The following is a 22,500-nucleotide window of genomic DNA, read 5'->3' on the forward strand; positions in this document are numbered from 1 at the left end:
ATTGATAACTCTGACCTGCAGCTCAGGAGTAATAATAATAAAACACACACACACACACACACACACACACACACACACACTCGTTGCTAAATGCAGACATGGAGGCATGTGAGCGGCTCGAGGTGCGTTTGATTTACACTCACACACTTGAAGAGAAGTGGACGTGTCAGTGAGCGGACGGAGATAAATCGAGTTCGGCTGCTTCCTGCACGGCGCCGAAAAATCCACAACACCTGATGTCATCACGCCGTGACCTCTGACCTTTCACCTCCACTGCTGGCCCGTACACGGAGTTCCGTCATCACTCCGAGCGCTCGGCTCTGTGCACGTGAGGACGTCGGACTCTCGTCAGGATCGTGTTCAGGTTCACTGTGACTGAAACTATTGAAATCCCTCGTCTGTTCAGATCCTCGTCTTGTTCCTTCTTCAAATCAGAACTCAGAACTGATTTCAGATCCTGTCAGGATTTATTTCATTTTACGAAGAAAAAAAAAAATCATAAATCTTGTGCATTTGAGAATTTTGCCTTCTTTTCTTTCACATGCACATTTCTCTAAAAACTTTTGGCGTCATAAAAAGTATATTTGTAAATTCATTTCTCTGTCGGAACTGAAACTAAAGAGTTTTCAGTTTCTTTCTGTTTGAATGGAGGAAATGAATGAAGCTTCATGTGGTTGCCATGGTAACATCTTGATGGTATTACGAGCAGCATCAACGCCTTCGGGCGCAGTACTCCACAGTACTCCAGTACTCCACAGTACTCTACAGTACTCCACAGTACTCCACAGTACTCCAGTACTCCACAGTACTCTACAGTACTCCACAGTACTCCACAGTACTCTACAGTACTCTACAGTACTCCACAGTACTCTAGTGCTCCACAGTACTCCATAGTACTCCACAGTACTCCAGTACTCCACAGTACTGTGTGTGATTGGTCCAAACTGTCCAACAAAGTGTTTTCGCTGTGAACCAACAGAACCAGGTTCAGTTTGATCCGGACCCAGAACTCCTCTTCTGGTCTGAGGAACCGTCCACACCTGATGTTATGATTTGAGCTCGTCCACTGACAACGCACGGCCTGAATTCGAGGTTCAGACAAGAACTCACAGTTTTTTAAAGGTGCAGAAGAAAACGTTGTTCTGCTTCTTGTTTGAGGAGAAATGTTCTGATCGGGCTCAAACAGAATTGGGGAGAATGTGGATAAATGTTGATGTCATCATCAGACTCTCAACCACGTTAGATTGTCTTATTCAGACTCAAGTCCGGTTATCGAGTCTTTCATATAGAAAACTACTGATAATACAGTGTGGGTACCTGAGAGTATTCTGAGTATTTGTACTTCGTTTCAGGCCGAATTCTACGATTTTGTTGCTGTTACAAAAGAGCGAGAAGCTGCTCTGAACTCCGTCAACAAAAACACAGACAGGCCGCGGTGTTTATTAGTATATTAATTTATGTGATTATTAAAGTCACAGCTGAAGAATCCAGTTTTGTTCTCAGCTCTGGTTTGACTCTTTTTTTAAAAGCTTGATCTCAATTAAGAATCAACACAACTGAAGCCTTCACTCGACAGATTTCATGTTTAAGCCCCGAGAGTTTCAAATTCAGCCTCAAACTTTATTTTGGATGTGAATAAAACTCTGCTGACGCTCACGTCTCCACAGATTTGGGCAGCAACATTGTGGACGGAGCTGCTTGAACCGAGGAATAATTAAAGTGTCAGTGCTCTCGGCTCCGTGCTTTCAGAGAGAGGATCACTGAGATTAAAGCAGGAGAGCGGCAGATCTCTCCGTCCTGACTCAGCAGCAGCGTGACGCCGCTGAGTCGCCACATTCGCCACGTGTCAAACTGCAGCTCAGGTGATCGGGAGGCCGGGCCGGGCCGGGCCAGGTGAAACCAGGCTGAACCAGGCCACTCAACAACCGGCCCTGGTGTTTCCTCTACGTGTTGTTATATATTTACAGAACGATCAGGAAGTAAAGTTTCTATCTGACAAAGTCATCTCATTAAAAATGCATCTTCAACAATTCAGAATCTTAAAGGGTCTTTGAACGGAGCCTGGTCAGAGTTCTCCTCTCCAGCTCAGAGAACCAGAACGTTCTCCCTCCGCAGCAGGAGCTCTGGAGATAAATTCAAACCCTGGTTCTTCAAAAACTTAGATGATGATTCTCGGTTCTTGTGAAAGGTTCTTGCAGCCGCTCCGCTCGCGAGCTTTGTTCAGAGCTGCATTTCATTCAGTGTTTGACAGGATGTGAACGTTTGTGTCTTTCATGGGAGTTAATGGGCATAAAAACACACAACAGACGCACAATGAAGAAAAGAATGCAAAGCTGATGCTGAGCGGCGGATTGTGACGGCTCAGAGGGTTTTTGAGCTCCGTGATAAAAAGCTATAGAGCCGCTCTCGGGTTTCATACGGCGCCTTTGCTGCACAAAGGTCGGAGATAATAAGCAGGAAGCTGCAGGACTGATGTCAGAGCGGAGCGCCACAGCGCCGCTTCGTTCGTCAAACAGCAGCTTGTGTTGTCTCAGCGCCCGGCCCAGGAAAGGTCAGGCCTGCTGCTGCAACTCTGAACAAACAGCACCAAACTGTGTGGTGCTTTTCACCTGCACACACACACACACGTAGAAGCATGCAGACACACAAACATCATCACCTACACACAAATGTGGGTGGGACACCTCTGGGCTCACGTGGCCACACACACAAATGTAATGCATGCGAGATGGGCGGCGCAGCGCTGGGACACCTGTTGCCGGGCTGTAGCCGTGCGGTGCCGAGGTGTTGACACGGCAGCTACAGGCTTGTGTGTGGCAGAGTTCAAACCGTGACGACGGAGCACTGAGGGTCCCCGTGACACCTGTAACCACACCCACCAGTGATGTCAGAGCGAGCCCAGCGCAGCTTCACGTGGCCGCACGAACTCAAAAAAGAGACGAACAATCGTTTCCAGAAAAATGACGATGCAGAAGTGTTTCCTGGTTGTGTATTTGCTGAACGACACACTCTTCGTCCTTTAAAGGGAAAGAAACAAAACTGATTCTCACAATCGGCCGCTCCCGATGATGTCAGGAGATTATCTGGAGTTCAGTGCAGCTTTAAAACAGTTTGAATGTTGAAGCTTCAACCGTCACCATCAGCTCCAGACAGTTGAAGAGTGAAGCTGATCTGTGATCAGTTCAAAACACTGAGACGTTATTAACAACCAGAGTTCATCTCCAGCAGGAAACTTTAAAACGTGAAGAACTCGGAACAGAGTTTGGTGGATATGTTACAGCAGCAGCTCCTCAGGTTCAGGAAGCAGAGGATCATGGGACTTTGTTTTTTCTCTACATGAAAACCACTTAATCGCTCAGACAAGGAGTCCGACAGGATTAATCCCAAGGAGTGGCTGCAGGTGGCGCTGTTGATGAGTGACCATTACATAATGTTGCTTTAAACAAGCTCGTCTGCAGACTGACCGTCCTTCCTCCGCATAAACCATCAGATCTTCTCTCCGTCAGCATTTTAATAATGATTTCTTTAAGTGACTTCATTTAACTTTCTCAGACATTATTCCACCAGTTCTGACTTTAAAAGCTCAGAGAGCACGAGCCGAATTCTGCAGCAGCTTGTTGACATGTTCTTTTCACAGCGAGGGAGATATCACCACTGTCAGAGATCTAATTACAAGTTAACCCCCCCCCCCCCCCCCCCCCCCGTCTGCTCCTAATTACAGTTTACATGACATGAAGCGAACGCGGCATCGTGTCCCGACGTCCTGTCGACAGCGTCCTCCCTCACTGCCTCTGACCCGGACGTGGTGTTCATGCAACTTTCTACGAATGACCACTGTGACCAAGACATCCTGGTTAAAACTGAGGGAGGGTCAGAGGTCATGACCCCCGGCTTGCTCAAGGACACGTCAGCGGAGAGAAGGGGGCTGAGATGCCGCTGCTGTTTGTCATTAACAAATATTTTTCCTTCAGTGAGGAAATGACGAAGAAGTTCATCATCGTCAGGTTTGATGTGTTTCAAGATTTGATCGAGTTTGGTTTCTGATCAGTTTCTGTAAAAACTCTTGGTGCAGGGATTAATGCTGAGGGTGGGAGGTCAAAGGTCACCGTGGGACTCCAGGTCTGAGTGACGCTTCCTTCTGAACAACATCCTCAATAAATCATCTCCACCTAACTAAACCTAACCTGACTCAATTTACATGGTGCACCAGGCGAAGCATTTTGAAAACATCATGTTTGCAAAAACCACATCTCACACACACACACACTCATCATTAGAAACACGACAGGAACATTAAAGAGGTTTTATAGGAGATAAAAATAAAAAGGAGCCATGTGACAGTGATCTCAGATGACACGAGGTGAACATGATGATCCATTTATCATATTTCTCTAAAAGTCATTATGAAAAATATTTGTTATCCCATTTATTCACCTGACAGCACAAGAAGAGTAATTAACACAAACTCAGCTTCCTTTTTATTCTATCTATCTATATCTATATAGATAGATCTTTCTCTCTATCTCTCCTTCTCTCTCTCTATCTATCTATCTATCTATCTATATCTATATAGATAGATCTTTCTCTCTATCTCTCCTTCTCTCTCTTTATATATATATATATATATATATATATATATATATATATCTTTCTCTCTATCCACCTGTCTCTGATGGACATTGTGATGGAAACCATCAGAATATTCACAGCAGGAAATAAAGGTTGTTAAAGGTTCCTACTGTAATAAGAGAAGTCGTATTGTTGTTCATAAGAAGGATGTAAACACATAAACCGACCCGGCTCATTCATGGGGGGGGGGGGGTTGCATAGGAACAGAGGAAGCAGTCTCTGGAGGGAGAGAGTGAAGGATGAAGAGCGAAGAGGAGGGTGAGAAGTTTAAAATCATGCACATAATAGAAACCACAGAGTGTGAGGATCTGAAGGAAACTGAGGAAATGAAATTTAAAGGTTTCTGTGTTCGGGTCGTCTGGAGACGTGAATCCACTCAAACATGTGGAGGAGATGCTGTGATGTCTGTCGAGTGGCTCTAAAAGGTCAGAGTTCAACAGCAGCATCATTTCAACCTTTCACCAACAACAAGCAGCAGCTGCGGGACTCACATGTGAAACTCCTGCGTGAAAAGCTGCGGGTCCGTCACACCATCACCGCACCGCCGCGTCCCGCTCACTGCCGCCACATCCCACCCGGAGAGGAGGCGCGCAGCGGCCGATCCATGAGCGCAAAACTCCGCAGGACAAGAGTTTGGAGTCCGATGAGTCAGGGAGGGAAGTGGAGCGGGAGTGTGCGTGTTTTAATCCGAGCAGAGAGATGGTGGTGCTGGAGGAGCTGAGGAGGAGCGGACTGTCGCGCCTCAGCGCAGCCGGGCAGGGAGCAGCGCGCACCGGGCCGCTTCACTCCGTCCGCCGCTCCGCTTCCTCCGGCATCTCCGCAACTTCAGCCGCTTCTTAATCCTCCGGCGGCGGCTTCAGCCTCCTCTCGGTCCCGCTTCACTCCCGGAGCAGCTCCGGCTCAGAGGAGCCACTTCAGCCCGTCACCGTCTGCAGGTGCGAGCACTCGGCACAACCACGCGCCTTCAAAATAAAAGTCTCTGCTCCAGCTGTTGCTTTGCTTCTGTTTCGTCTTTGCGGGAAAAAGAGCGAAGTTTCCGCGTCAGTGTTGAGCTGCGTCCCGGTGCGTCGGTGGCTCGGTCTGACCCGCAGGACTCCCATCAGCCCCCCTGCTTGATCGACCCCTGGACAGAGAGAGGGAGAGAGAGAGAGAGGGAGGGAGGGGGTGGGGGGAGAGAGAGGAAGAGAGAGAGAGAGAGGGAGGGGGTGGGGAGAGAGAGAGGAAGAGAGGGAGAGAGAGAGAGAGAGAGAGAGAGGGAGAGAGAGAGAGAGAGAGGGAGGGGGTGGGGGGAGAGAGAGGGAGAGAGAGAGAGAGAGGGGGTGGGGGGAGAGAGAGGAAGAGAGAGAGAGAGGGAGGGGGTGGGGGAGAGGGTGGGGGGGGAGAGAGAGAGATAGGGAGGAAGAGAGAGAGAGAGAAAGTGGGGGGGAGATCTAAACATGAGCTTTAACATGACTAAACCCTAAATTTAAACTCAGATTATATTAGATTAGATCAGATTAGATTATATCAGATTAGATTATATCAGATTAGATCAGATTAGATTAGATCAGATTAGATTATATCAGATTAGATCAGATTAGATTAGATCAGATTAGATTATATCAGATTAGCCTGTCAGGTGACGAACGTCAGAACAAACATTTCTTCTCCTGAATTCAGAAAAACTGAGATGGACCTAAACTCAGTGAAATCCTCATGATGAGACAAGTGTCTCCACTGAATAACAACAGGCCCAAAATGTCCCTTTTCTCCAGGACATCGTCTCTGGGACACTTTCTGTCACTTTTCTCTGCTGTGAACCTCCCGTCGTCCATCATTTCCCAGCATGCTGCTGTTCCCAGAGGCCTGCTACAGTCTCCCCCTTGTGGTTGCTCTGAGTTGGTGTTGGAGAACACAAACACATTTACGTCAGTTGTAGAAATTATTTGAGCAACAATTCACAAACTGGACAGACGAAGAGTCTTCGTCTACGTTTGTATAAAACGTCCTCGGCTCAGTTTTCTATGAAATGTGGTCAAATACTTCTTGAGCAGTTTCCTCTGAGACTTCAAAACGCTGCGCTCTTCGTCGACTCTTATTCATTGAGTAAACATGACGTTCATTCTGCTTCTGGTTGGTTCCATCATGTCAAACTGGTGATCTGGTTCATTCACCTGCACCAAGGAGCCGATGTCTTCACCTGTTGGTCGGTTTGTTTGGAGATAAAGAAAAAGCAGAGTCATGATTTCCAGTAAAGTCGGTGGAAGGATGTTTATTGAGCTTTAAAGCAGAGATGAGAAGAAACAACACAACTTTTCTCTCCCAGATGTTTTTCTTCTCGTTACATCTGGTTGGTCACAGAGGAAATGATCCATGTGTTTGACTCCTGACTGTATATAAAGGCTTTGACTGGGATGTTCTGCTGTTATACTACAGCGCCACCTGTGGGTCAAAAAGTAGAAAACAACCACTGCTCTGCCCCTGATGCAGAAATAAACACGTCCAGAGTTTTGATCTTTGTGTCAAAGATAAAACTCTGATTTTAAACTCAAAGTGATTTAAACGTGTTTCACTTTGTGTCCAACTAAATCAATGTGTGATGTGAATCCAGGAACTTGAAGCAAACAGACAGGATGTGGTTATACACACATGGACATATACTGAGGGACAAAGGTGGACAATGATAAAGACAAACTTAGAAACACTAGATGTGACTCTGTATAGAGGGTTTATATATTCTGCTGGGTGTCATTTCAATAAACACATTGTTCATGTGAATAAAAACACTCTGTAGTGAAGATGTTGAGGCTGCACGGTGGTTGGCTCTGTCGCCTCTGAGCACGAAGGTTCCTGGTTTGAATCCCGGTTCGGATGATGTCTCTCCGTGTGTGTTTGCATGTTCTCCCCGTGTTTTCTCCAGGTGCTCCGGCTTCATCTCACAGTCCAAACACATGCAGATGAGGGGTTGGGTGAATTACATTTCATTTAGCTGAAGCTTTTGTCCAAAGCATCTTAAAATTAGTGCCTCAACCATCAGGGAACAAATCCAGAACAACAAGAATCAAGTACAATTTGCAAACTACAAAGTGCTACAATATAAGTGCCATATAATTGATATACTGTGTACATATATATATATATATATGTATATATGTATGTACACGTGTATATATAGTGATTAGTTGTTGCAATGATTAGATCTCATCTTCTGAGGAAGTCTGAGGACATGTGTCTTTAGTCTGTGGTGGAAGATGTGTAGACTTTCTGTCCCGGTGTCAATGTGGAGCTCGTTCCACCATTTAGGAGCCAGGACAGCAAACAGTCATGATTTTGTTTGGTGGTTTACTCACAGTGAGGGAGCAGCAAGCCGATTGGCAGATGCAGAGTGGAGTGGACGGGCCGGGGTGTAAGGTTTGACCATGTCCTGGACCCCGATCCGTTCACAGCACGGTACGCAAGTACTTGTGTTTGGAAACTGATGCAGGCAGCCACTGGTAACCAGTGAAGGGAGCAGAGGAGCGTCAGTGAATTTAGGTTAAAGACCAGTCGAGCTGCTGCGTTCTGGATGAGCTGCAGCGGTCGGATAGCACTAGCGGGTAGACCAGCCAGGAGGGAGGTGCAGTAGTGTAGGCGTGAGATGACCCGAGCCTGGACCAGAGCCTGGACCAGAGCCTGGACCAGAGCCTGGACCAGAACCTGGACCAGAGCCTGGACCAGAGCCTGGACCAGAACCTGTGCGGCCCTCTGAGTGAGAAGAGGACGTGTTCTCCTGATGTGGAGCAGCATGAATCTACACGAGCGGCTTGTTGCAGTAATGTTGGCAGTGAGGGAGAGTTGACTGTAGAGTCTCCACCCAGGTTCCTCACAGTCTGGGTGGAGACTCTACATCGAGCGCAGGTGTTAATGTGAGTGTGAATGGTTGTGCGTCGGCCCTGTGACGGACTGGTGACCCGTCCAAGGTGCACCACACCTCTCACCCAATGTCAGCTGGGATTAGCTCCAGCTCCCCCACTACCCTCAAGAGGACAAAGACACTGTGTCAAAGGACAGAGCAGCAGCAGATCCACTGATGATGCTGTGTCTCACAGGAACACACAGGGAGGACGGTGGACTGGACACTGTGTGACAGCTGATCTCAGAGCAGCTCACCTCCTCTGACTCCTCTGGAGCTCTGTCTCCACTCTGCCTCCCAGCAACAAGGTCCAGTCAGAGCCGCTCTACACACAAGCTGCTGCTGCTTCAGCCTCTGGATCATCAGGACACAGCTCAGCCTCCGTCCACACACACTGTCCTCTTCACACTGTCCTCTTCACACTGTCCTCTTCACACTCACCTTTACAAAGATCACAGTCTCCATCTGTTGGGAGAAGAAGACATCAGTGTTTACAGAGACTCACTTCATCAGCTGTGAGTCAGTGATGCAGCACATCCAGTATAAAGAGCAGCAGGGACTTCAGTCCTGTTCAGAGGTGGAGCAGCTTCCTCTCTGCTTCATGTTCACGTGTTGGAATGAACACGCTAAGAGCTGCACACACTTTGACCATCACGTGTGTTTCCTCTGCATGTGAAAGTGCAGAGTGGACACTTGAGAGGTGGATTTCCTGCTGTCACAGGTGCAACTGACTCCAACCATCTACTGACCTCAGAGTCTCAAGTCGACAGGTTGGACTCTGTAGAAGACCACACAGCTCCTTCACTCCTGAGTCCTGCAGCTTGTTTCCACTCAGATCCAGTTCTCTCAGATGAGAGGGGTTTGACCTCAGAGCTGAAGCCAGAGAAGAACAGCTGATCTCTGACAGTCTGCAGTCCTTCAACCTGAAGAAAGAATAAAACTTAACTGTAAATGAATCTGAGTTCATGTGTGAAAATAACAGATATTCATGTCAGCACAGACTCATAACATGGAAGATAAATATGAAATCAGACATGTTGGACTAAAGACGAGTCCTGATTCAGTAACAATAGATTATTTGGACCCGGTCTCTGTCCTGCAGATCAGTTTATGAAATCCAGAACTAAACACAGATGAGTTTTAACAAGTAGCTGAATATTTAAAATGTCACAGATTAATGAATGAATGGATTCAAGTTATGTCTGAAGAGGAATTATGTTCAATTAGAATTAAATGAGATGAACTGTGTATAAATGCTGTGTTATAGATATGAGATCTACAAAAGTCAGTGAACTGACCTCAGAGTCTCCAGTCGACAGGTTGGACTCTGTAGAAGACCACACAGCTCCTTCACTCCTGAGTCCTGCAGCTCGTTGTTACTCAGATCCAGTTCTCTCAGATGAGAGGGGTTTGACCTCAGAGCTGAAGCCAGAGAAGAACAGCTGATCTCTGACAGACTGCAGCACTCCAACCTGAAGAAAGAATAAAACTTAACTGTAAATGAATCTGAGTTCATGTGTGAAAATAACAGATATTCATGTCAGCACAGACTCATAACATGGAAGATAAATATGAAATCAGACATGTTGGACTAAAGACGAGACTGTCACTGAGGACACACACTGAGGACACACACTGAGGACACACACTGTCTCTAAGGACACACACTGAGGACACACACTGTCTCTAAGGACACACACTGTCTCTAGGACACACACTGTCTCTGAGGACACACACTGACTCCAAGGACACACACTGAGGACACACACACTGACTCTGAGGACACACACACTGAGGACACACACTGTCTCTGAGGACACACACTGACTCCGAGGACACACACTGAATCTGAGGACACACACTGAGGACACACACTGTCTCTAAGGATGCACACTGACTCTGAGGACAAACTGTCTCTGAGGACTCACACTGTCTCTGAGGACACACTGTGGTGGAAACCTCTGACGTCACTACTCAATAAAAACACAAAGACATATTTTCAGGACCTGACTGAGTGTATTGGTTGTTTTGGTGACAGGACGAGTCGGAGCATCTGGAGACAGAGAGACTGAGACGTACTGGCTGAGTTAGAGATCAACTGAACCAACCAGACGTTGTGTAAACGTCTCTTCTCCGTCCCTTTAAGGAGAGTGTGCACCACACAACAGTGGAGAGTCACTTTGCTCAGTGGGCGGAGCTTTTATACGGGTTGATCTCCAACTTCACCTGCTCCGGAGCAGGTTAGCCGTCCATCATCAGTTACCATGGTGATTTAACCAGAGAAGAAGTGAACGAGCTTCGTAGGACTGAAGAAACTAAACCTGAAGTTAACCTGATAACCACAAATCCTGCTTCTGGTCCAGACCCTGGATCTTCACTGTGATACTGACTGTGTTTAGTAAAATACTGATGAAAGCAGCGTGGACTGACTCCAACCATCTACTGACCTCAGAGTCTCCAGTGGACAGGTTGGACTCTGTAGAAGACCACACAGCTCCTTCACTCCTGAGTCCTGCAGCTTGTTGTCACTCAGATCCAGTTCTCTCAGATGAGAGGGGTTTGACCTCAGAGCTGAAGCCAGAGAAGAACAGCTGATCTCTGACAGTCTGCAGCTCAACAACCTGAAGAAAGAATAAAACTTAACTGTAAATGAATCTGAGTTCATGTGTGAAAATAACAGATATTCATGTCAGCACAGACTCATAACATGGAAGAGAAATATGAAATCAGACATGTTGGACTAAAGACGAGTCCTGATTCAGTAACAATAGATTATTTGGACCCGGTCTCTGTCCTGCAGATCAGTTTATGAAATCCAGAACTAAACACAGATGAGTTTTAACAAGTAGCTGAATATTTAGAATGTCACAGATTAATGAATGAATGGATTCAAGTTATGTATGAAGAGGAATTATGTTCAATTAGAATTAAATGAGATAAACTGTGTATAAATGCTGTGTTATAGATATGAGATCTACAAAAGTCAGTGAACTGACCTCAGAGTCTCCAGTGGACAGGTTGGACTCTGTAGAACACCACACAGCTCCTTCACTCCTGAGTCCTGCAGCTCGTTGAAGCTCAGATCCAGTTCTCTCAGATGAGAGGGGTCTGACCTCAGAGCTGAAGCCAGAGAAGAACAGCTGATCTCTGACAGACTGCAGAGACTCAACCTGAAGAAAGAATAAAACTTAACTGTAAATGAATCTGAGCTCATGTGTGAAAATAACAGATATTCATGTCAGCACAGACTCATAACATGGAAGATAAATATGAAATCAGACATGTTGGACTAAAGACGAGACTGTCACTGAGGACACACACTGAGGACACACACTGTCTCTAAGGACACACACTGAGGACACACACTGAGGACACACACTGAGGACACACACTGAGGACACACACTGTCTCTAAGGACACACACTGAGGACACACACTGTCTCTGAGGACACACACTGACTCCGAGGACACACACTGAGGACACACACTGACTCTGAGGACACACACTGAGGACACACACTGACTCTGAGGACACACACTGAGGACACACACTGACTCCGAGGACACACACTGAGGACACACACTGACTCCGAGGACACACACTGAGGACACACACTGACTCTGAGGACACACACTGAGGACACACACTGACTCCGAGGACACACACTGAGGACACACACTGACTCTGATGACACACACTGAGGACACACACTGTCTCTGAGGACACACAATGACTCCGAGGACACACACTGACTCCGAGGACACACACTGAATCTGAGGACACACGCTGTCTCTAAGGATACACACTGTCTCCGAGGACACACACTGAGGACACACACTGAGGACACACACTGTCTCTGAGGACACACACTGACTCCGAGGACACACACTGAGGACACACACTGTCTCTAAGGACACACACTGTCTCTATGGACTCACACTGACTCTGAGGACACACACTGACTCTGAGGACACACACTGAGGACACACACTGTCTCTGAGGACACACACTGACTCCGAGGACACACACCGAGGACACACACTGAGGACACACACTGACTCTGAGGACACACACTGAGGACACACACTGTCTCTGAGGACACACACTGAGGACACACACTGTCTCTAAGGACACACACTGTCTCTGAGGACACACACTGACTCTGAGGACACACACTGTCTCTATGGACTCACACTGACTCTGAGGACACACACTGTCTCTGAGGACTCACACTGTCTCTGAGGACACACACTGTCTCTGAGGACTCACACTGTCTCTGAGGACACTGTCTCTGAGGACAAACTGTCTCTGAGGACACACTGTGGTGGAAACCTCTGACGTCACTACTCAATAAAAACACAAAGACATATTTTCAGGACCTGACTGAGTGTATTGGTTGTTTTGGTGACAGGACGAGTCGGAGCATCTGGAGACAGAGAGACTGAGACGTACTGGCTGAGTTAGAGATCAACTGAACCAACCAGACGTTGTGTAAACGTCTCTTCTCCGTCCCTTTAAGGAGAGTGTGCACCACACAACAGTGGAGAGTCACTTTGCTCAGTGGGCGGAGCTTTTATACGGGTTGATCTCCAACTTCACCTGCTCCGGAGCAGGTTAGCCGTCCATCATCAGTTACCATGGTGATTTAACCAGAGAAGAAGTGAACGAGCTTCGTAGGACTGAAGAAACTAAACCTGAAGTTAACCTGATAACCACAAATCCTGCTTCTGGTCCAGACCCTGGATCTTCACTGTGATACTGACTGTGTTTAGTAAAATACTGATGAAAGCAGCGTGGACTGACTCCAACCATCTACTGACCTCAGAGTCTCCAGTGGACAGGTTGGACTCTGTAGAAGACCACACAGCTCCTTCACTCCTGAGTCCTGCAGCTCGTTGTAGCTCAGATCCAGTTCTCTCAGATGAGAGGGGTTTGACCTCAGAGCTGAAGCCAGAGAAGAACAGCTGATCTCTGACAGTCTGCACCACTCCAACCTGAAGAAAGAATAAAACTTAACTGTAAATGAATCTGAGCTCATGTGTGAAAATAACAGATATTCATGTCAGCACAGACTCATAACATGGAAGAGAAATATGAAATCAGACATGTTGGACTAAAGACGAGTCCTGATTCAGTAACAATAGATTATTTGGACCCGGTCTCTGTCCAGCAGATCAGTTTATGAAATCCAGAACTAAACACAGATGAGTTTTAACAAGTAGCTGAATATTTAGAATGTCACAGATTAATGAATGAATGGATTCAAGTTATGTATGAAGAGGAATTATGTTCAATTAGAATTAAATGAGATAAACTGTGTATAAATGTTGTGTTATAGATATGAGATCTACAAAAGTCAGTGAACTGACCTCAGAGTCTCCAGTCGACAGGTTGGACTCTGTAGAAGACCACACAGCTCCTTCACTCCTGAGTCCTGCAGCTCGTTGTTACTCAGATCCAGTTCTCTCAGATGAGAGGGGTTTGACCTCAGAGCTGAAGCCAGAGAAGAACAGCTGATCTCTGACAGACTGCAGATCCTCAACCTGAAGAAAGAATAAAACTTAACTGTAAATGAATCTGAGTTCATGTGTGAAAATAACAGATATTCATGTCAGCACAGACTCATAACATGGAAGAGAAATATGAAATCAGACATGTTGGACTAAAGACGAGTCCTGATTCAGTAACAATAGATTATTTGGACCCGGTCTCTGTCCTGCAGATCAGTTTATGAAATCCAGAACTAAACACAGATGAGTTTTAACAAGTAGCTGAATATTTAAAATGTCACAGATTAATGAATGAATGGATTCAAGTTATGTATGAAGATGAATTATGTTCAATTAGAATTAAATGAGATAAACTGTGTATAAATGCTGTGTTATAGATATGAGATCTACAAAAGTCAGTGAACTGACCTCAGAGTCTCCAGTCGACAGGTTGGACTCTCCAGTCCAGCACACAGCAGCTTCACTTCAGAGTCCTGCAGCTCGTTGTTACTCAGATCCAGTTCTCTCAGATGTGAGGGGTCTGACTTCAGAGCTGAAGCCACGACTTCATAGTGAATCTCTGAGAGGAAACAACCACCGAGTCTGTGATTAAAGAAAATATCAAATGTGTTAGAATAAAATCAGAAAACACAACATTCATACAAAACGTGATCATGTGACCCTCACCCTGGTTAATCCACTTTCTGCCTCTTGAACATTTGATCTTAAAAACACCTCAAGAGAATCCTTTCAGATTTGGTACAAGCGTTCATTCAGACTAACAGATGACCTCATTAGCTTCAGGTGGTCAAAGGTCAGAGGTCAAGGACTTGAACATGACGTCTCAAGTCTGTCTTTAGAGAACTTCTTCACATTTTGACCAGTTGGACTCAAAGATCAACTGATTAGATTTCAGTGGTCGAAGGTCAAAGGTTACAGTGACCTCATATTATTGTGAATGCAACATGTCAGTGACCTGCAGGGACTGACTCTGCACTAGGTGGCGCTGGCGTACACACACACACACACACACACACACACACACACACACACACACACACACACAGGCTGCACTAACAGTGTTGACCACTACAACACCATGCTGCCCACAAGAAGGAGAATCATTGAACACTGTGTGTGTTTGACTCATCTTCACTGATTCAACATTATTGATCAGGTCTGGACTCACAGAGCCTTCCTGCAGTTCCTCACAGCTGGGATCAGTCTCCGTCGACCCTGGTCTGATGTGTTGAACTTCTTCAGGTCAAACTCGTCCAGAACCTCCTCTGACATCTGCAGCATGTAGGCCAGAGCTGAGCAGTGGATCTCAGAGAGTTCCTCCTTTGATTTGTTCTCTGACGTCAGGAACTGTTGCATCTGCTGATGTACTGAGTGGTCGTTCATCTCAGTCAGACAGTGGAAGATGTTGATGCTTCTGTCAGGAGAAATGTCATCACTCTGCATCTCCTTCAGGTTGTTGATGATTCTCTGGATGATCCTTGGATTGTTCTCTGTCCGACCCAGCAGGCCTCCTAAGACTCTCTGGTTGGACTCCAGACTGAGGCCGTGAAGGAATCGAACAAACAGATCCAGATGACCATTTTTACTGGTGAGGGATTTCTCCATGGTTCTCTTCAGGACTTCATCCAGGATTGTTCCCAAGAAGTTGTTGAGTTCTTTTGTGTGTGTGTAACATTGGAACATGTAGACTGCAGCCAGAAACTCCTGAACGCTCAGATGAACAAAGCAGTAGACTGATTTCTGGAAGATCACACACTCTCTTCTGAAGATCTCAGTACAAACTCCTGAGTACACCGAGGCCTCTGTGACATTAAGACCACACTGCTCCAGGTCTTCTTGGTAGAACATGATGTTTCCTTCCTCCAGATGTTTAAGTGCCAGCCTCCCCAGCTTCAGAAGAACGTCCCTGTCAGCCTCCGTCAGCTGCTGTGGACTCGTCTCATGTCCTCCACCGTACTTGTTGTTCTTCCTCTTTGTCTGAACCAGCAGGAAGTGTGAGTACAGGTCCGTCAGGGTCTTGGGCAGCTCTCCTCTCTGGTCTGTGGTCAACATGTGCTCCAGAACTGTAGCACTGATCCAGCAGAAGACTGGGATTTGACACATGATGTGGAGGCTCCTGGACGTCTTGATGTGTGAGATGATTCTGCTGCTCAGCTCCTCATCACTGAATCTCCTCCTGAAGTACTCCTCCTTCTGGGCGTCAGTGAAGCCTCGTACTTCTGTCACCCTGTCAACACATGTAGGAGGGATCTGATTGGCCGCCGCAGGTCGGGAGGTTATCCAGACGAGAGCCGAGGGAAGCAGATTCCCCTGGATGAGGTTTGTCAGCAGCACGTTGACTGATGACCTCTGTGTGACCTCAGACACGACCTCCCTGTGGTTGAAGTCCAGAGAACGTCTGCTTTCATCCAGGCCGTCAAAGATGATCACAGGTTTACAGACAGCGAGCGTCTCTGCCGTGAGCTTCTGTAATGTTGGATGGAAAACACGGAGCAGCGTGAGAAGACTGTGCTGCTCGTCTCTCACCAGGTTCAGCTCCCTGAACGAAAGACCAACCAGCAGACACACATCTTGGTTTTCTAAACCCTCTGCCCAGTCCAGAGTGAACTTCTGCACCGAGAAGGTTTTTCCAACGCCAGCGACGCCGTTGGTCAGGACGACTCTGATGCTGCTCTGCTGGTCAGTGAAGGCTTTAAAGATGTCGTGGCACTTGATGGGAGTGTCGTGGAGGCTCTTCCTCTTGGAAGCCGTCTCAAGCTGCCTCACCTCATGTTCAGTATTAACCTCTTCACTCTGTCCCTCTGTGATGTAGAGCTCAGTGTAGATCCTGTTGAGGAGGGTTCTACTTCCTGTTTCCTCAGTTCCTTCAGTCACATGTTCACATCTCCTCCTCAGACTGATCTTATGTTGGTCTAAAACCTCCTGCAGACCCCGATCTGCTGAAAGACAAGAAACAATGTGAGAGACAGAGAATCTGAGAATCTGCTGATTGTTTTCATCAGATACAGAAAAACTAGAGAAATCAAAGCTTTTGAACTTTGTGCTTTTATAACCAAGTGAAATGTTGATGCTGTATGAAGGAACAAAATCAAACATGTGCTGTTGTCAGAAGTGAAGACATCAGCAGACACAGTGCTGCTCTGACCGGCTGTCTGAGCTCCAGCTCCTCTTCTGGATCTTTGTCCACACTGGGGACAGGAGGAGTCTCCTGAAGAACCAGACTGGTCCCAGTATGAGGTGATGCACTGTCTGCAGAACCAGTGTCCACAGCTGGTGGAGACTGGATCCTTCGGGACGTCCTGACACGAAGCACAGCGGGACGACTGCTCCTCCTCAGAAACATGACTCCTCCTCCTCCTCCTCTCTCTGTGAAGACATTTCCTGGTAAGTAAATTGTCACAGTCACAGGTCGTCATTTTGTCATGATTGATTGTCAGTTGGAAGATGACTGTTGTTCAGCATCAGAAGTCAGACTCCAGAGAAACAACGTTGGCAACTCATTGAATCTGATAATAATGGAAGCATGAGAAGCTCAGGACAAACTCAGGCTGAAGTAAAACAGGTAAAAATAGAAATACTGACATTTTTGTCCAGACTCATGAGGTCAACGTGACCTTTGACCACTGAAATCTCACCAGTTCATCTTTAAGTCCAAGTGACAAGTGAACTGAAGGAATCCCCCTACGACAGATTGGGAACTCCTGTTCAAGAGCCCGTAAACATGTTTTATGAGACCACCGTGACCTTTGACCCAAATCTAATCAGTTAACCTGAGTCTCAGAGAACATTTGTACCAAGTTTGAAGAAATCCCCTCAGGGCGTTCTCGAGATGTCCCAGTCACAAGAATGGGATGGACGGACAGAGCCTGAAAACATGATGCCTCTGGCTACTGGGTGTCACAGAGTAAATGGTCTGTAAATGGTCTCAAGTGCTTTGAGGGACAAATATCATCCATTTGGTTTTCATGTACTTGTACAAAGTTGCAGGATTAGATATCATAAAGGCCGTTAAGAAAATGTAACTGGAGGATAAAACTGTGTCGTCGGCATTAAAGTGAGAAAGACTTTTATACTTTTGATGGATCGAGAAGTCGCAGGTGCAGTAAAATAAAAGTCGTCCTAGAACTGAACCTTGATGTTACAACAATCGATGTGAGCAGAGGATGAAAAACAGTTTTCTATTCCAACTGAAACTCAGTAAGAAGTGAAACATTTCAACACTGGACCGTGAAGAACAACTCCGACCTCCAGGTGTTTTACAAAATGTCAGGACTGTGTCAAAAGCTGCTTTTTACAGACATAAATAATCATAAATAATATGAATAAAGTTTATCTTCATTACTATAGAAACAAGAAGCAGCTGATCCACTGGATCTGGAACTAACAGGTGACAGTGTTTTCCAACATCCGGTCTGTCGTCATTGATTTATTATTTTCTTCTGATCAACTAATGATTATCGATTCTTATTCAATACAAAAGAAGAGTTCCATGTTTGTATGCCTCTGCTGACCAGAGAAGTTTCTGTCGACTGGTCAGAATCTTTAGAAATTGCTGGCAGCTTCTTGAAGTTCAGATGAAAAATGGATTCTCTCCTCTATCAAGGCTCATTTTCCATCTTTGCTGCAGTAAAAAAGAATCTGGACGACTTCCATTGGAGGGTTTCATGTCCCACTGGGAGGAGCCCACACGTCATTGGAGGGATTATTTACCCATCAAGCCTAGGGGGAGCCACTGAGAGACAGTGGACAGTTTGGAGGTTCACAGGTTTGTTTCCTTACTTTGTGTCTGAGGGTCCAGGTTCATTACTGAAGTTTAGAGGAATTTCTTTGGACTGGTTACTCTTCAGAGACACACAGCTGAACTCTGGAGACTCTGCTCTCAGTCTGTGGTCCTCACCTCTGCAAACACAAACATGTTTTTATTCAGAATCATTCACTGATTCATTCTCTGAGGATTCAGTTTGGAGGTTCACATGTTTGTAGCAGGTCTCTTACTTTGTGTGTGAGGGTCCAGGTTCAATACTGAAGTTTATAGGATGTCTTTTGGACCGGTCACTCTTCAGAGACACACAGCTGAACTCTGGAGACTCTGCTCTGTCCTCTTCCTCCACATAAACACTCATCTTCAGTCTGAGAGGAAAAACACTGTGAGCTCCCAGGAATCAGGACAAACAAGTCTGTTAAAGAACCTCACCCAAGAATACGACCCACACACGTATCAACTTGTTTTTCTTGCAGTCTCTGTGTGTGGAAAGAAATCGGTCTCGACTGTTCTCGTCTCTACAGTCCAGAGTAGAAAACTGACTCTGAGTTTGAAGAATTGAACCTTGATGTTACAGCAATTAATGGGAGCAGAGGATGAAAAACAGTTTTCTATTCCAACTGAAAAGGTTCAGTCTCTCAGTAAGGAAGCGAATCATTTCAACACTGGACCCTGAAGACCAAGTCCCACACAAGACCCAGAGTGAATAGATAGAAGGACATTATGATGCTCCTTGAACAGAGCAGATTCTAATGTGCTGAGCCACAAACCGTCTGTTAAAGATGATAAAAGAGAAACCTGGAGAAGTTCTAATGGTCACTGGGATATACGGTTGTTTCTTTAGATGAGTGGATGGTGCAACTTGCTTCTCTGTCAGACCTTGATGCAGAATGACTCAGTGTGTTGAGTACATGTCATTTACATTGTGAACCTACACAGAGTCGATGAATGTGACCTCTGGTAGCTCCCCGATTCCTTCAAATACGTCTAATGACTGAATCTTCTTCACCTCGTTTACCGGGCTATTTCCTGTTATAAGCATTGACGTCAATAAAATCAACAGAGAGCAGTTTGGAGGTTGACGGGTTTGTGGTCTGTTACTTTATGTGTGAGATGTAAGTATAGCAACAGTGATGTGTTTTAAATATATATATATATAATATAATATATATTTTTACACCTGCCTCACTAAAGATCAACTGTCCGATCAGCTGGGGCCACACAGCTCTTCTTCCCCCTTTGTACAAAATGAATATGTGGTTTTCTGAGATCATTTTACAAGAACAAATTGACCTCAGTGGTCGGCATGAACACACCAACATGAAAACATATTTAGAGCTACAAGAGAGACCTCAAGAAAATAAACAGAGTCCACAGTTTGGAGGTTCACATGTTTGTAGCAGGTCTCTTACTTTGTGTGTGAGGGTCCAGGTTCAATACTGAAGTTTAGAGGAATTCCTTTGGACTGGTTACTCTTCAGAGACACACAGCTGAACTCTGGAGACTCTGCTCTGTCCTCTTCCTCCACATAAACACTCATCTTCAGTCTGAGAGGAAAAACACTGTGAGCTCAAACACACACACAATGAAGCCAGGTACGTAAATTCAATGTTTCTTGAAATATAAGTCAACCTCCTACACTGTCTCCCTGTTGTCACGGTAACCTGAGACAGTTTTAGGTTGAATGTGTTGGACTCAGCTGATCACAGCTTGAGTCAAACTGTTGATTGACAGAAGTTCATCCTGACTCTTCTTCTCTCGACAGTCCACGTGTAGAAAAACTGACTCAGAGTCAGTGACAGTAAAATAATATTCATGAATAATATGAATGTTGCTGAACACTCACCAGCTTCAGACTTCACGTTTCCTCCTTCTGCTCCTCACAGTTTAAACTAAGTCTGAACACTTTCACTTTCACTGGCTCCTCCTCCTCTCTGCAGGTACTGGAAATCACATGACCCTGTGTGTGTGTGTGTGTGTGTGTGTGTGTGTGTGTGTGTGTGTGTGTTCAAATAAAATCTGCTGTTTATAACTTAACTAATGTAACTTTTTACAGACATTAATAATAATAAATAATATAAATAAAGTTTATCTTCATTACTATAGAAACAAGAAGCAGCTGATCCACTGGATCTTTAGAAAATGTTGGCAGCTTATTGAAGTTCAGATGAAAAATGGATTCTCTTCTCTATCAAGGCTCATTTTTGATCTTTGCTGCAGTAAAAAAGGATCTGGACAAACAAGTCTGTTCAAGACACACACACACACACACACACACACACACAGAGAGAGATAGAGGACAGAAATCCGTCCGACTCTTCTTCTCTCGACAGTTCAGAGTAGAAAACTGACTCAGAGTCAGTGACAGTAAAGATATATTCAACATATTGTTGTGTTCACACTCACCAGATTCAGCACTTTGTTTTCACCGTCTGCGTCATGTACTTAAAATGGAGTCTGAGCTTCAGTTTGGACTTTGAGCTGCTCCTCCTTTCTGCATTTACAGGAAATCACACGTCAGTCTCTCTGTGGGGGGAGGGGACACACACACACACACACACACATGTTAGATAGATAGATAGATTACTTTATTCAGCCCCGGAGGGAAATTAAGTCGTCATAGCAGCCGGTATATTTGAATACAATAAAATACAATACAATAGAATAAAATAAAATATTGAGGTAGAAAGAATAAAAACAGAAACACAAGATGAATAGGTAGATAAGATAACGTGCAGTGGCAATATGATGGTAATGTTATTGTTAGACAGTATATAAAAATAGTAGTACAGTATATATATATATATATATATATATATATATATATAGTATACAATATAACATAATATATATTTATATAGATAGTTATTATATTGGTATAATTACTATCTAATCCAATATAATAGCAGTATATAGTAATAATAGCAGCAACACTATATATAATAATAATAATAGTAATAGTAGTAGTAATAATATAATAATAATAACATGTACACATGTATAAATATGTGTATATAGACTTATATATACGAGGAATATACAGAGAATATACAGAGTATGATATAATATGATATGATATATGGTATATAGTAGGGTATAAATATAAGTACTTGACTATACAATAGATAGTATAATATACTATGAGTGTAAGAATATGTAGACAGAGTGTGCAAAAAGACAATATTATTGTATAAAAAATGATCTGTAATATCAATATGGTTTAAACTAACATATATCACAGGAGTAAATGTTCCAGTATATGGAGCGGAGTGTAGTACAGGCTACATGGTGCAAGGGTGACAGGTATATTAGTGCAGTTCTGTGATGGTGGCTCTGACAGAGGTAGATGAGTTATAGAGTCTTATTGCGGTTGGAATGAACGATTTCCTGTATCGCTCCTTAGAGCAGCGGGGTTGGATGAGCCTGTGGCTGAAGCTGCTCTTTAGCTTGTCCAGTGTTTTGTGGAGGGGGTGAGAGGGATTGTCCATGATTGCCAGCAGTTTTGCCAGCATCCTGTTCTCCACCACCTCCTCCATGGTGACGAGCTTAGAGCCAACCACAGACTCTGCTTTCCTTATGATTTTGTTCAGTCTGTTGGCGTCCTTTGTCTTGATGCCCGCACCCCAGGACACCACGGCAAAGAAGATGGTGCTCGCCACAACAGACTGATAGAACATCTGCAGCATCTTGTTGCAGACATTGAAGGACCCGAGCCTCCTCAGGAGGT

The 22,500-nt window shown here is 45.2% G+C and overlaps 2 protein-coding genes across 12 annotated transcripts in view; both read right to left on the reverse strand.

The window, feature by feature from the left end:
- The window catches only part of LOC109644605 (sodium channel protein type 3 subunit alpha-like), a 106,204-nt gene extending 100,400 nt beyond the window's left edge, over positions 1 to 5,804 (reverse strand). For all 4 annotated transcript variants that reach the window (XM_069512147.1, XM_069512144.1, XM_069512146.1 and 1 more), the window contains exon 1: positions 5,121 to 5,804. The gene's annotated coding sequence lies outside the window, so the exon portion shown is untranslated. The remainder of the gene's footprint in view (positions 1 to 5,120) is intronic.
- A 1,060-nt stretch (positions 5,805 to 6,864) lies between these two features.
- Positions 6,865 to 22,500, reverse strand: part of LOC138405232 (NACHT, LRR and PYD domains-containing protein 14-like) — a 45,824-nt gene continuing 30,188 nt past the window's right edge. The window contains exons 15-21 of one of the 8 annotated variants that reach the window (XM_069512153.1): positions 13,871 to 14,044; positions 13,322 to 13,495; positions 11,497 to 11,670; positions 10,948 to 11,121; positions 9,799 to 9,972; positions 9,250 to 9,423; positions 6,865 to 8,965 (exon numbers count right to left, since the gene is read on the reverse strand). In XM_069512153.1, the coding sequence (XP_069368254.1) occupies positions 8,953 to 8,965; positions 9,250 to 9,423; positions 9,799 to 9,972; positions 10,948 to 11,121; positions 11,497 to 11,670; positions 13,322 to 13,495; positions 13,871 to 14,044 (1,057 nt within the window). In that variant the 3' untranslated portion in view covers positions 6,865 to 8,952. The remainder of the gene's footprint in view (positions 8,966 to 9,249; positions 9,424 to 9,798; positions 9,973 to 10,947; positions 11,122 to 11,496; positions 11,671 to 13,321; positions 13,496 to 13,870; positions 14,045 to 22,500) is intronic. The other 7 variants (XM_069512157.1, XM_069512155.1, XM_069512156.1 and 4 more) reach the window with 7 other exon arrangements.

Source organism: Paralichthys olivaceus, chromosome 17 (assembly GCF_024713975.1).
Source record: "Paralichthys olivaceus isolate ysfri-2021 chromosome 17, ASM2471397v2, whole genome shotgun sequence".
NCBI classification, from domain to species: Eukaryota; Metazoa; Chordata; class Actinopteri; order Pleuronectiformes; family Paralichthyidae; genus Paralichthys; species Paralichthys olivaceus.